At 44.3% G+C, this 14,853-nt stretch overlaps 2 protein-coding genes across 4 annotated transcripts in view; both read right to left on the bottom strand.

The window, feature by feature from the left end:
* Nucleotides 1-378: 378 nt before the first annotated feature.
* On the bottom strand, nucleotides 379-8,442 carry prkcsh (PRKCSH beta subunit of glucosidase II). The gene is made up of 18 exons (XM_086133235.1): nucleotides 8,365-8,442; nucleotides 7,998-8,111; nucleotides 7,069-7,185; nucleotides 6,900-6,995; nucleotides 6,751-6,808; nucleotides 6,203-6,320; nucleotides 5,272-5,401; nucleotides 5,100-5,184; nucleotides 4,821-4,899; nucleotides 3,998-4,081; nucleotides 3,754-3,927; nucleotides 3,581-3,668; nucleotides 2,587-2,656; nucleotides 2,068-2,157; nucleotides 1,917-1,991; nucleotides 1,749-1,848; nucleotides 1,507-1,661; nucleotides 379-476 (listed from the first exon to the last, which is right to left on the bottom strand). The coding sequence occupies exons 1-17, from the start codon at nucleotides 8,366-8,368 to the stop codon at nucleotides 1,521-1,523; spliced, it is 1,623 nt and encodes a 540-aa protein (XP_085989361.1). The 5' UTR covers nucleotides 8,369-8,442; the 3' UTR covers nucleotides 379-476; nucleotides 1,507-1,520.
* Nucleotides 8,443-9,206: 764 nt separating this feature from the next.
* Nucleotides 9,207-14,853, bottom strand: part of pde4a (phosphodiesterase 4A, cAMP-specific) — a 51,249-nt gene continuing 45,602 nt past the window's right edge. For all 3 annotated transcript variants that reach the window (XM_086133232.1, XM_086133233.1, XM_086133234.1), the window contains one exon: nucleotides 9,207-13,750. In XM_086133232.1, the coding sequence (XP_085989358.1) occupies nucleotides 13,229-13,750 (522 nt within the window). In that variant the 3' untranslated portion in view covers nucleotides 9,207-13,228. The remainder of the gene's footprint in view (nucleotides 13,751-14,853) is intronic.

Raw genomic sequence — 14,853 nt, 5'->3', positions numbered from 1 at the left:
TGATGTATAAAGTTGAACCTTGGTCACTTTGAAGACAAACAATAAAACACAAACTAAAGAGGGAGTGTGTCAGTTCCAAATATGAGTGATCCCCATTTCATGACTACGGTAAATCATTACTCCGTACGGGAGAAGAAACTAAAAATTAAGCGTTGAAATCTGCAAAAAATGGGGTATGTCAAAGATGATTATTTTGTTGACTGACCAAATACACCAAACTGTCATTTATGCCTTAACTATGGTTCAATTATGAATGAAAGTTTTTCTGAAATAGAAAGCTGAGCCTCAATTAGCAAACAAACTGACTTCACATTCATGCCAACTCCATTTCACATCATTTACGTTGCCGCATTTCTCTCAAATGACCACAAACGCATGTAAAAAGCACGTTTTATTTATTTAACACAGTGAAGTCGTCGCGCGGCAGCTCCTTCACCACTTCCTGTTGCCGCGGCGACGTGGTCCCTTGGTGAACACTGCAAGAGGAGCACAAACACGTTCACGTTGGCACTCCTTGTTGTCGGATTCAAACTGCTTCGCTGGGTGTCAAATCCCCGTCGAGGTTGAATTTCCGAGGACTAAGCGCTCACCGGCAACCGAGCCACTTTGCGTGCCTTTTCTCAGCATTGACAGCAGGCTATTGTATTAGATCGAGAATTATGACGACAACAGCGCCACCATAAGCAAGGCAAAAACATTCAAGGACGAGACTCAAGAAACATTTTTTTCCCCCCTTTTAACAATGAATGACACAGGCGGGCATGTTGTGAGATTTCAGTAGGATTTCGTGCAAAACACCACATGATTAATGGAAAGATGAAAACGGAAAATTAGCGTTCACAGGACCAAACGACAGACATCCATGACGAGGGTGCCCGAGCGCAGCATGCAGTGGCGCTAATCCCGTTATGAACAAGTATTACAACTATCAATTGTGCATTTGGCCATTAAATTCTTGCGGCATGGCACAAGCTACTATGGCGTGACGGCAACAAAGTCCCGAGCGTGCATGCGGTAATTGATTAGTTAGCAAAGACAACTTTGGCTCCAGACGACTGCAGTGCGGCATTTCAACGCTGCCAAATGCTTCCGTGACATTGAATTCATTTTTATGTCCCATCATTAACGTCGTGAACTCTTAGAAAGATGCCATTACCTTGCCTCTGCTGCGGTCCTGCTTGTTCTTCAAACACAGAAAGGAGAAAGCCAAAACGGCGCTCGACCCGTTCCCTCGCCATCAAATGCCGAGACGCGCGATACGGCCGCGTAAGCGTGTCGACTGCAGCAGCGTTTCATTTTAACTCGGTTGAGCTTCGTGCTTAACTCATTCACTCCCAAAGACGTTTTTAAACGTCTTTACAGACTTGGTCCAGAACTGGCTGGTACTGAATGAGTTAAGAAGTTGACAGGACTGGTTTCAAGTAAGAGCGATAAAACGTGCAAAGCCAAAGACTGCAGCACAAGAATTGTTGCATGGGATGACTTTGTGATTAAAATATTACTCACAGGTTAAGTCGATTTTAAAGTTCCGTATGCAGCATGGGGTCCAGGGTCTTGGGGTCCTGGCAGAGGGCGGGAGTGGTGAACTCCATTAAGTACTCGCAGCGACTGGGCTCTGTCGTGGACGTGACGACAGTCTCCTTCCCGCATTTTAGCTTGACCTGCCAGACAAACCCCAAAATTAATATTAAATTCTGTCGTATTGTTTCTCCCCCCGCCCACCTTTGGTAAAGCGCTCAAAGACTAACCGTGGTGGCTCTGTTGGGACCTTGCCAGCATCCCAATCCATTCTCATACTTCATCACGGTGTAGACGTTCCCCTCGGGACCGTCCCAATGACCCCAGGTCCTGAGAACAAAAACAGTCAGACGTTGCCAAGACAAGCCAAGTGTTTAACGCAGGCCATTCTGCATTACCCTAAACTGGTTTCTGAGCCGCCCATCTTGGGTTTCTGGGTTACTTGTTTGAATGGGCACAGTCTGTAGATGTATCTGGAAAAAAAACCCCACACATTTTAGCGCCAAACAACACCAAACCCCGCCCCCAAAAAAAGACGCTGGCACATACTCGCTTGTAGGTAGGTCGTAGCACTGATTGTAGAGATACGCAAACTCAGCACTGGGTCCAAAGTCTGAGGATGTTTCCTTTTCAAGGCTCCTGTAGAAAAACATGCATCGTAAAATGGAGCGCAGCTGAATCAGGGGTGGATTCATACCACATAATTCAAGTGACATCGTTCAGATGGTTTTGCTGTCAATTGGAAAAATTGGGATGTGGCATGGCAGCGTAAACAGAAGACCAAAAAAACCCCACACCAGCTTTTACGTGCAGTTAGGAGATCAATGCATAAGGGTTATTTTCTGTTTTCCGTCAACGTAAACAAAGCCGGATTGGAAATGTGTCACTGGTGTATGGAACTAGACCCAAAATTGAAAAAAATAAATCTGAAACAGGCACTGAATTGGAATGGAGCACTTGGACTTGCAGTTGTAAATCCAGCCCGACACGTCGCAAAAGGCACATTAGCATTACTGGAAAAGACGCCGCCCGTCCGTCCGTCCGTCATATTCCGAGTATAGTACTTACTTCAACTGATCATCCAGTTCCCGGAGGGCTCGCTCGGTCTCATCAAACTGCTCTCTCGCCTTCTGGGCAGCTAGCACAGCAAACATGCTATATTCAATTACGAGGGCTACGCCTTTATGGGGGAACTTAATGCACACAACATTAAGTTCGCCTACGCCATCTAATGAGATCATATAGGTTGCCTGTGGCCGCCAACTGCACCGCTTCATACAAAAAGGCATTTCCATGCTGGGCCACTCAAAGCAAAGTCATAAAACATTACGGAGAGTACACGCCACGTTCCTAACATCACACAAGGTGTAATTTGTGCATTTATATGAGGTCTAATGGGTCAAATGAACTTACATTTTATACCGAGCAAATTTCCTCTGGTGGTATAACACCCCAAAAAAAGCCAGCAAAAATACTTCTGATCAGGGGTGTCAAACATACGGCCCGCGGGGCGGAACCGGCCCCCAAGGAGGTTCAATCTGGCCCGCAGGATAATTTAAAAGTAACAAAATGCATTGAAGACACAAAATGAATATTTTTAATAAAATGCAATTCGTGGATTGTCCGCTAGGGGACACCCTGTTTGGATCAGAGTAGAAGACAACATTGTTTTGATCAGAGAAGAAAACAGCGGTCTCAATCTGTCACTGAGACAGACCCAACGCAGCAGATGGTATCAATGCACCAAGGCTTCTTTATTCCAAAACAAAGGAAAGACATAATATTTTGGTTATTTATAGCAGAGTATGGTATAATGTTAATGGTCTGGCCCACTTGACATCTGCCGAGTCCGTATGTGGCCCACAATGTGAAACGAGTTTGACACCCCTGCTTTAGATGCTCACTGAGCTGAAGTCTCACACGTGATGATGATTTGAACTTTTGATATGTACTGCATGCGTTTGGTAAAAGTCCACAACACACACTACGATCAATACGTAAGGTATATTCAGGTATGCAACGACACGCATTTTTTGTGATTCATCATCAGAGTCATCCTTACCATCAATGAGGTTCTGCGTTTCTTCGTCGTAGGGCGGCATGACCCCTTCGTCCTCGTCGTCCTTCTTTGCTTTTACCACAGGAGGCCTCTGTGTGAATAGCGCACACACACACCAAGTGAGTCAGGGGAATCAACTTTACTCACGTCGTGCAGCACAAGCTCCAGACGCGTACATTGTAGTCGGCGTCATCCGGATCGTCGTCATCTTCCTCCTCCTCATCGTCCTCCTCCTCCTGATCATCATCATTGTCGTCATCTTCCTCTGGGATTTCGCCCTCAGAGTAATGCTCAGAGTCATTGTCGGGGAGCGGTTCCCTCGTCTCCTCGTGCGGCGTCTCCACTTGGGACTGCCGCCAAGAAAGGTCCACACGTTACCAGACGTGAGCCTCGTACCGAGAAAGCGCGCCATTGCCTTACCTCGGAGATGTATTTGTCTTTTATGTCCTTCCAGACAGCCTCGAACGCCACCGTGTCTACTTTGTCCACGCCTCCCAAAAGGCCCTGTGCACAATTTAATGACAAACATGACATTAACTGTCAGTATGTAGTTACTGTACCGCCTTTTGCGGGGGGGGGGGGGGGGGGCTTACTATCATCCATCCTTTTTCTTTTTTTTACTCATCCTCACTATATCATCATAAACACAAAGGAGGCTGGTGTAAATTAACTCAGGTTTATTTTGCCCCCATTGTTGGTGGATTTAACAGATTTAAATACGGAACATGTAGTGCCATAAAATAGCTTTTCGGTGTCAGCTGTTAGATGCAATACATCTACGTTCGCACTGCATATCTGAGTTTTTCATGTGGTGTGAACAGTGCTATTTCATCCACTGCACAAGCGGCCAATCAGGAAGCTCACTGAAGCCAAAACAAATAGAGGAGCCATTGCTTATGTTCAGTGTGTATCATGTCGTGCAAGTCACTCACCACAATAAATATGACAAGGATGAGTTTCAACTGCAATTTAGTGACCAGAAAAGGCAAATGAGGCAAACTGTACCGCTACCCTTTTCTTCTTTTACGCTTTGGATGCCGTGTGGCACAATACTGCCACTCTCAGGCCAGTCCTGGTACAACAACAGGGAGTTTTGTGGACGTGGTGTGCTGGCCATGTCCGGCATGCCACACAACGGAAGAGCGGTAAGAACAGAACACACTTGCCCATTTCTATTGTTCAAATGATAAAAACCAGAGTGTGTGTGTGTGTGTGTGGTGCTCAAAACCTTTTTTTTTGTTACCTGAGCCTCCGTTTCAGTGAAAGAACCATCGGAATCTGTGTCAAGCTCACTGTGGGACTGGAGCTCAGTCAGGGAGACGCTGAAATTAACATCAATTTGATTAGTGAATCAAGCCATTGAAGTATAATCTTACAAAACATCTAAGTTTTGTCAAGTCTAAGTCTAAGTCAAGTCATCTAAAATATAGGCGGGAAATAGCGTCAAGAGTCCACAAATATTACATATGCGGTCGCGATAAATTATTTTGTGCGTCATTATGGTTTGTGTGTTGATACTTACAAGCCATCGGCGTCATCATCCAGTTCAAGAAACACCTCAGCCATTCGAGCGTTGTCCTTCTCTGCGCGTATTGCAGCCTTCTCATCTGCAACAAACAATGATGAGATGAAATATGAATAAGTAAGGACCCGATTCATGCGAAGCTGCCACATGCGACACAGATGGGGCTTACTTTCCCAAGCCTTGAGATGGCGCTCTTTAGCTTCTTTCTCGGGCTCCTCCGCCGCTTCCTTCACCGTTCTCAGAGCCTCCACCTTCTCCTCCAGTTGTTTCTTACTGGCCTCCAGGTCAAATGCTTTGGCCTGCCAGGACAAACGCGGCTATTTATTCAAACATGACGATGTGTTAACTAAACGAGAAAGACATTGGCTACGTGCTTTGTCATAAGATATTCATAATTCAGAATAATAAAACCTCTATGTCATTTTTTTGCAATTTGGTTTTTCATTTTGAAGATATCACCTATGTTATATGTTTAGCTTAAAACTTTGTATCATAGACAGGTCGACTTTGACTATTAGGTCTCTGTCCTGAACATCCGCTACTTAAAACAAAGAATGTAGTGTGAAGCTGGGCTCCTATTTCCCCTTGAGTGATTAACAGCCCCCCAAGTGTTTTCTTTTGCGTCTCCCACCTTGGGAAAGTCCCTGAAGGCTGTCAAGTGCCTTCGAAGAGGAACCCTAATCTCAAGATTTGTGGACCAACAGATATGGTCTGTACTTTGTCAAAATGCCAAAATCGAACTTTGCTTGACTTTCTTTGTTTCTGATTTTTACATAAGGGGAAGGACTGCCCGCCCCTAAATTAATATAATTAACATACTATGCCTATATGTACGTGTGACTGTAGTTGCTCGGGGCTTCCTGATGAAATCTGAGACTCACAGGAGCCCGAATCGATTCGTGTTGTGCCCTGAACGTTCAGTAAAACATCTTGCAAGAACTTCTCCATTTCCAGCCTCTGACTTTTGCACATCAACTCAGCCCGAATCAAACGAACACGCGGAGGACCTGGGGAAGTGGAGAACGGTCAAGGGATCCCGCCGTGTCGACAACAACACGCTTCCCCCTGTTTGATCATCCTCCAACAATTTCCATCTGTACCTTTTTTTCTTCCAGACCCCTCTTGGCCTCCTGAATGAGTTGCTGTTTAAGAATGAAGCCCTCCTTTGCAATCTCAGCCAGTTTTTGCAGAACCTCCTTCTCCTTGCGCCCCAACTCCCTATGAATAGAAAAGAGCATTTTAAATTGAGGAACCTCTAAAAACCTATTCATACCTCTCAAATTGGAGCATTTTCCTCCCTTTCCACCAAAGTCAACTACGGCCCAATTATCAGATGTTTCTCAAACAATATACTCATACTTTTTTTTCCTTCTTCTTCATGTGGCATTTTTTGATTGATGCAACTTAGTATCCTCAGAAAAATACAGGCATCGTTTCTGTCCAAGTCTTCAGATTGATATCTCCTCCCCAAGATGTGTGAAAAACAGTCAGGCAGAATGTCAGTGGAGAAATCATTCAGCTTGTGGCGTGCCATGTTGGCCGTCTTGAGCGCACCACACATTAAAAGACTCACATGCCAGTCAGAATTTCTAAAAATGGTTAATTTGTCACAAAATGATTATGCGTGGACCAATGAAGTCACACTTACCGGCAGGTGTTTGGGCAGCTAGCACCGCTGTTGAACTCATCTGTTGCATCACAGCAGTCTGTAAAGGGCAAGTTTCCATTTAGTATAAATCGTGACCAGCAGTGTCCAAAAAAAGGAAAAAAAAGAAAGAACGAACTAAGTGATCTTACCGCAAACACCATCATTGATGCGGGATGACGGGATGAAGACTGGTCGATGGCCCGCGTTAGTGCAATGGAAGCTGCCATTGGGGCAAGCCGGAGTGCCTGCAAGCGAACAAATGAGTCTGATGTTTCAAATGCAATTTGGAAGGGGCGGAAGGCTGCCGGATGTACAAACCTGGCTCATCCGAACCATCCTGACAGTCACAGTAGTCATCATTTACCCTGTCGAAGGGAATTGTGCGGGAGCCGTCCAAGCAAGTAAATGGTTTTCCCTCCACGTAGAAGTGCTTTTCTGTTGGACAATACAATAGAGCGATTTCCAATTATCCAAGGAGACAGACGGAAAGCTTCACACTGGTGGTACTTATGAGTGCCACAATTTATGGGCTTTTGCAGTCAAGAGCCTTTGCTCTGGTAATTTGACTTCAAAATGGCGCCGCGAGAGTGGCTGCCTTTCCAGCAGCTCCTATATTTTGTTGTTCTACTTCTTCCTTTCATAACTTTGCTGCTGTGATTTGGGAATTTCTCCATTGCGAGACGAATAAAGGTTTTCTAATCTAATCTAATCTAATTTTCTGCTTTGTTGTTGTTCGCAAATATGTTAACTCAGTGGGGCCTGGGGATTTTATTTATTTGCTTGCTTTTGTGACGACCGATTCTAAATCTGATATTTGGTCGGAAAAAAAAAATCTGAGGACCGCTTAAATCGGCCACTTTGTTTTTGGTTCCTGAACGCTTATCAAGACTATTCATTTCAACATGCCATCTTTCTGCAACGGATACCGGAAGGAGACAAACTTAGGGAACGTAGTTTCTCAACATGATGACTACAGCATATGTATCAAATACGATGCAATTACTCTGTCACTTAATAAATAGTAGAAGTCATTTGGGATGAACTCAAAATGCACGCACTTCGACTTTAAGCAGTTAAAATCCATTAGTCCACCACCAGATGACACTAAATTCTATACGCTGTACCGTTAAACCGTTATTGTAGAGTGCTGTATGATGGTGTTTTCTTTTCGGGGTTAGGGGAACTGCATTCGTGGCATTTCAATTCATTTCAATCAGGAATATTAATCTCAAATGCTCCCTTCTTACTTGACAGCGATACACCGCGGGGGCGCTGCACTTCCACGGCCGAGACCGCAGCACTCAGCAACAGCAGAGGGATCAGGCTCTGATAGGCGATCGCCATATTTCTGCTTCTGCTCTCTGTCGAAAACAGATAGCAATTAGACGTAGAATTAAGACACAACGGGACCAGTCATTGAAAATGGATGTTGTCTGACGTCACGTCAGGCAATAAAGAGCAAACTCAAAACGATTCTATGGGGGCGATGTGTGCAGGGATTTTTAAAAAACACGCTAAAACTACCGAAATTCAATTCAAACCAACGATGGAATTCGTTTGGCTTCAGGCGAAAACGTCGTGGCACACGAAAAAAAAATAAAAAGGCAAACGTACCCATCACGTTCTTTCCTTCCCTCGAGAAGGCAAGCAAATTGATACCTGTAGTCCGACCTCGCGCCGCAGTTCCGTAAAGACACATTGCGCATGCTTACGGACCCGCCTTACTGTTTTAAGAGCATATGATTGGTTGGTATTTGATCACATGGCTAACTGTGATTGGTTTAACTTGGGGCATCTGATCGCTATTTCATCGAATCGTCTTTTGAGGTACATACCGATTGGCCGAGAGAGGTGTCACTCAAGGCGCTGCAGCCATCTCGTGACAGTTAATAGTTTACCTGGAGTTTGATTTAAAAAGGTCACGAGATATAAAAAGGTCACATGAGATATTCATAGTCCAGTGGTTAGCACGTCGGCTTCACAGTGCGGAGGTACCGGGTTCGATTCCAGCTCCGGCCTCCCTGTGTGGAGTTTGCATGTTCTCCCCGGGCCTGCGTGGGTTTTCTCCGGGTGCTCCGGTTTCCTCCCACATTCCAAAAACATGCATAGCAGGCTGATTGGACGCTCTAAATTGTCCCTAGGGGTGAGTGTGAGCGCGCTTGGTTGTTCGTCTCTGTGTGCCCTGCGATTGGCTGGCAACTGATTCAGGGTGTCCCCCGCCTACTGCCCGGAGGCGGCTGGGATAGGCTCCAGCACCCCCCGCGACCCTAGTGAGGATCAAGCGGTTCGGAAAATGGATGGATGGATGAGATATTCAGCATGTTATCTTCTAAAAATTATATATATACTGTATATAAATGCTAATATATAATGCTATTGTAGTATGGCGTTTGCAATACTATACGTAGTATATTTGACCATAAATAAACAAAAGAAAAATTACATTAGAAAACATGTAATATAAAAATCGACCTTTATTGTATTTCTAACACACTTTACAGTACCGAACAGTGAAATAAAAAGGAATATATATATGTGTATATATATATATATATATATATATATGTGCATATATATATATGTATACTGTATATATGCTTATTAAATGTGTTTAGTCACAAAATGACACCTCGGCTCTTTTAAGAGGAAAAAAACTTTCATAAAAATAATATAATAAAAAATAACCGGACACATTTTACACGTTACAGCAAAATCATTTACAAATATTACAATCATTTCATGTTGTTTTACCCCCTTGTATAATTTCTCCTGCTTTTGTGGCACACACACACGCACGCACACGCACGCACATGAATTAAAGCTAACAAAAAATACTCTTTAGAGGGAGTCAGTCTGCATCACTCCAACCTGACAGGCAGGCTATTGGTTAAAGTTACTAAGAAACAAGAGAAGGTGACAGTGCTAGAAATGGTCAAGAAAAATAAGGACACACTTCGAACGTGTCACATCCTGCATGACTACAGTATAGCCGCTCAAGTTTTGACTTTACAAGTGTTTAATTAACTTCCCACATGGCCGGTCGATAAGCGAATGGCTCGTTTTGACTCTATATTGTATAATGTGGGTTTGTGATTTGGCCCAGGAGAATATCATCATTGACGGTAACCCCCTCCCACCCCCCAGCACAGACCACACACACAATTTGAAACTTTGCCTCTGAGCCTGGTGAAATAAAGTGCTGGTACACGTATTTCTGAACAATAAAGAGGTGACAGTACAGGCAAACTAGAACGTACTGAAGAATCGTAGTTAGTGGCCTGCAGTGTCTTTATATTGTTCAATCATTTACAATGCAATATACATTATATACACAGGTAATTATGCTTACAACTACATCGACGTGTGATTCTTTGTTTTTTTTCCTTCCACCCACCAACTACCAGAATGATATAAAAATAAACTGTACACAAACTGTTCAAAGAAAACGCTTCCCGTGGTTTTCTTTTTCATCATTTTTAAAAAGAATGGCAGCAATCAATCCACTGAATAATCTTATTAATAAGAAATAATTTGCTACAGTATTGTGTTTGTATGGCAATTAAATAGTAACTTTTTTTATATAGCTATATGACATCACAAGAAGAAGCCATCAGAAAAGAAAAATAGCTTTGACTGTAAGTGAACAGGCAAGTGCATATGGGAATGTTGCGTTGATGCTTGTTATTCCATATTCCCGCGGTTACACACATACACGAGGAAGAGCTCTGTTTCTGACCTGCAGAACGTTCCCTCCACCACCTTTCACCATCAATGGCTTTTTACTCGATGAAAACTACGTTAGTTGGAAAAAAAAGTGGACAACGATACATTGAAGAACATTTTAGGCCTTCTTACCCTCTCACACTGACAAGCAACTTGAAATAAGTCATTCAAAAGCAGGGTACACACGGGCCGATTTTTGACCAGGGATGGCGCTAGACCGGGGCTAAGGGAGGCTAAAGCCCCATCAGAAATCAGTTAAGCTTCCCAGCATTTTAGTTGCTATTCTAAAATAGATTTATAAATAATTAGCATTTGGGGAGTTGAGAGTGGGGGTAGTGGGAAAAAAAAATCCTGGACAAAACTATAAGCTAGGCTAACTTTTAGCTTATCTGGTAACTACAAACTATTCCTCATCATTTTTATTGTGGTGAATGAACTGTGAGACACACACGATACAAACACTCAACGTAACCAGCAGTCCAACTGACTTTCTGACTTTTGCTTACTTACATTAGAAAGACACAATTTAGCCCGATTATCAGTATGTGTGTACCGGCTTAAATGCTCGCTAAAATACAACAATGTAGTGATTTTTAACAACAACAAAAAAAAAACACATTCTTTATGTTTGGTAAGAGCACGGCCACAGCATACTGTATATAGCGAATCTCGTCTCGGATTTCAAACGCTTCTATTGCCTGTTCCGAATTTCAGGCTTTCTTGCACTCCGCTTCCCTTTTTGTCTGTAATCGACCTGCTCCGGCTGCTGCGAAGAACACTTTCAAGTTGTTTGAACAAGTGGTGAAGCACGCGCTTCAAATGAAAAAGTCATTGAATCAGAATACCGTGCCGATGACCGAATGCCACAGGGCGCGTGCATACGTTGTTGGAGATCAGCAGCATTCCACATCGCAAACAAAAACTAGAGAACAATTCTGCTTACCCATCTCCGCGTAAAGACTTGGGCAGACACTACGGGCTATTTCAAATCTGTTCACGATGCCGTTTCTTGACTAATGCGCGAATTATTTATGTCTTGTGACCTGTTGTAACTGTCATATGCTTGTGCAGGAGTTTTTTGCCTCACTCAAATTATCCTCAAATGAGGGTAGTTCGAGCGTGGGGTTTTTTTTTTCTCCCCCTCTCCCTCCCTTGTTTCTTTCTGACTTTCGGGTTGAGTGAACGCTAGCGCGTTTTGGCTGCCGCTGCTCAACCCGTATTGTTTTGTGTTTTTTGTTATTGTAAAGTGTCCTTGGGTGTCTTGAAAGGCGCTTATAAATAAAATCTATTATTATTATTATTATTATTATAAGTGGCCGATGCAATGAGACAAGCATATAGACATATTAAAAATATAGTCGAATATCTGCTAATATTGCTCTCCATATAGCGGCAAGTATGAATCCTGCTTCTGACATTCAGGCAAAAACAAACAAACAAACAAAAAAAAACCCATAAAAAGGACTATAGACCTTTTTCAGTGACCACCTCTGCCTGGAATTATCTTCACTCCCGAATGAATAAGGTAACGTGGACGTAGATGTGACGCCAGAACACAAGTGGTCTGATCTTCAAAACAAAACAAAACAAATCTACAAGGGATTTCCAGACGAACTCTCCTGAATCCCCCCCCCCCCCCGCCCATAACCTGCATTCATCTACTTTGGTGATCATTATATGAGGACTTAAACACAGTGCGAGTGAGCGCGGCGCAAAATGTGATCCGCTGATGGCATAACAATCCCCCCCGACCCCCTTCCTCCCACTGTTAACTACAAAGTAAAGGCAAAACGTATGCGCCGAAGCATCGCATGGCTTATTGTAGGAAAGAAATTGGTCAGTGGTTGCGGCGGTAGTAGTGGTGGCCATTGCTCTGTTATACCAGCAGAAGAGCAACAAAGGAAGACTTGACAGCTTAAAACATGTCACCACGGACACACCACAATAGCATGGACAGTAGCTTCCACGAGAGACAATCAAAAGTGAGACCAAAAAGCACACACGCGCACGTACAACTCCTGTCCCACAATGCATTGCTTCACCGCAGCTCTCCATTCGGGAGGCTGGGGAGTCAGAAAGGCACAGAGCCATCTTCTAGCGAAGCGCTCTCCTCGTAAAGGGGTACAGGACCGGGGGCGCCTCCCCACTCCACCCCAACCCCCACCAACGTCTGTCCATATTCCCCCACCGACGTCCAACTTCCTTATATTTCTTTTCCGACAGAAATGGAAAAAAAACTGAAATAAATAAAATTGCCCGCGTTGCTGAGGAGAACTGTTCCTGTTGGGATTTGACTGAACGTGAAAATTGCTAAGACCGAACGTTCCCGTTAAGAGATGGCTTTTTCCAAAACAAAAACAAGAAACAAATCGTTGTTAGTGATCCCTTGTGTTAATGCACACATACAGTCAAGTGTGCGTTTGCAAGAAAACAGCAGCCCGGGTCGTGGAGGGAAGGGGCTGCTGCAATGCTCAACTGTTCTGCATATATGCACGCGTGCGCACACGTCGCGTCACCGCATTCGGAGTGACTTAGCGTGTGTTTATTTGTGTGCATTCCAGTCCCAGAGTGCTACACCATCTTGTCCACTGCTCACTACTTCGCATCTACAGTTGCTGTGTGATGAACTCCTCTCGAGTTCCGTTTTGAAAAATAGATTTAAAGGTCTTTATTGACACTGTTCTTGGTTTGGCCTCGTGTAAGGAGGAAAACTGATCACATGTGCAAGTGAGGAGGGCTCCGTGAAGAGCAACACTCATGTGTCGTCGGCTTGCGAAGAAGAATCCTCCTCTTCCTCTACAGGACTGGTGTCAGAAAGTCTCTCCGTCTTTGACTTGGTCTCCAACTCGTCTTTGGGCTCCTCGCCCTGCTCTTCCTCCTCCATTGCCACCTCCTCGTCGTCCTCCTCCTCCTCGATGATGTCCTCGTTCTCCTCCTCTTCTTCTTCTTCTTCTTCAGCCAGGACGTCCTCTTCGTCGTCGTCCTTGGCTCTCTCGTCGCCGTCTTGTGCCACGTGGTTGGGGCACGCCGCGGTGTCCCGCTCGTTGCATTCCACCTGAGAACCGTCGTCGAGTGTGAGCTCAAACTGGAACTTGTCCACGCAGGCGTTGAGCTCCTTGTCCTGGCACATGGGAGGAGGCGACGGGCTCTGCGGGATGGTACTCTGGTACCAGTCCCTGTTGTCCTCCAGAGTGTCCAGGATGTCCTGGGCGTCGGGGTGCACCAGGTCCCCCCAGGTCTCCCAAAGAGGGTGGACGATGTAGTCGATGAAGCCAACCTACACACACAGGGGATACATGTTGTTTAGGTCAGTGAAAATGTAGATGTCATACTCAATTGTGGAAATATACCGTTGAAATGTTTACCAACATTTCAGTTTTTCAGAAATTCTTTTGGGGGGGGGGGGCTAAAATGGCTTGTGACGCACTATAGAGTCTGACATGAATCACTCCTCTCCCAGTACATGAGTACCGTATTGGCCCGAATATAAGACGGCCCTGATTATAAGACGACCCCCACTTTTTCAGTCTTATTTCAATGCAAAAAACACCGTCTTATATTCGGGCCAATACGGGACTTGAAAGCCCCCGTTTCGAGCAGTAGTTATCTGGCACACTTGCGACATACAGTTAGCCAGCTAGCGATGCTAACACTCCGACGATGCATCTACACTTAGGACAGTCCGCCGGCATGTCCGCTTTAGAGTGCCTCGATGTCAGCTGCGAGTGCGTGAACGCAGAGAAAAGCAGAAGAATTCGGTTGAGTCCAACAGCATGCGTTTAGAGTGCCTTGTGGTTCTAGCGCGGAAATGCCGCTTGAAGACCTGGCGGGAGGTTTGATGCGGATTTCAAACATGTAGTTATGTAAAGATAGAAAGAAAGACGCTAAACAATGTAGCGGTCATTTCTCCAGCAGTGGTATTTGATTGACAGTTGACAAATGAGCGGGATGAGGTTTCAGCACATTTTGCGGACAAACTCACAGAATTTGAGTAGGGGAAGAATTGATTGATTTTTTTTTGTGGTGATTTTGACTCATTATACACACATTTTTTAAATTATTCAAATGTGGCATCGATGTTCCCCAACACCTTTCTCTGTCGTGTATCAAATTTAGAAGATATTTATTTTTCTTGGGACTAAGAATTCAGAGGTTTGTGAAAAAAAAATGCACTCATATTCCAGCTCTATATGGAAGTACGTTCTGATCTCCATCAAGACTTTATTTTTGACCCACGCGTCACTCTGCCATCAATGGTATACCTCAAAACCCTAGAATCCAAATAGCTACTGTAACTCACTAAGAAGCGGTTGGACAACCGGAAAGACTTTTTTAGCTGCCACTGTTCATTTGGACTCCGTAACAAATTAGCATTAACAA

This window comes from Hippocampus guttulatus, chromosome 16 (genome assembly GCF_054856545.1).
Source record: "Hippocampus guttulatus isolate MCC_2025c chromosome 16, RoL_Hgut_1.0, whole genome shotgun sequence".
In the NCBI taxonomy this organism is placed as follows: Eukaryota; Metazoa; Chordata; class Actinopteri; order Syngnathiformes; family Syngnathidae; genus Hippocampus; species Hippocampus guttulatus.
Note: the sequence above shows the minus strand (reverse complement) of the source record. Positions and strands in the feature narration are given on the sequence as shown.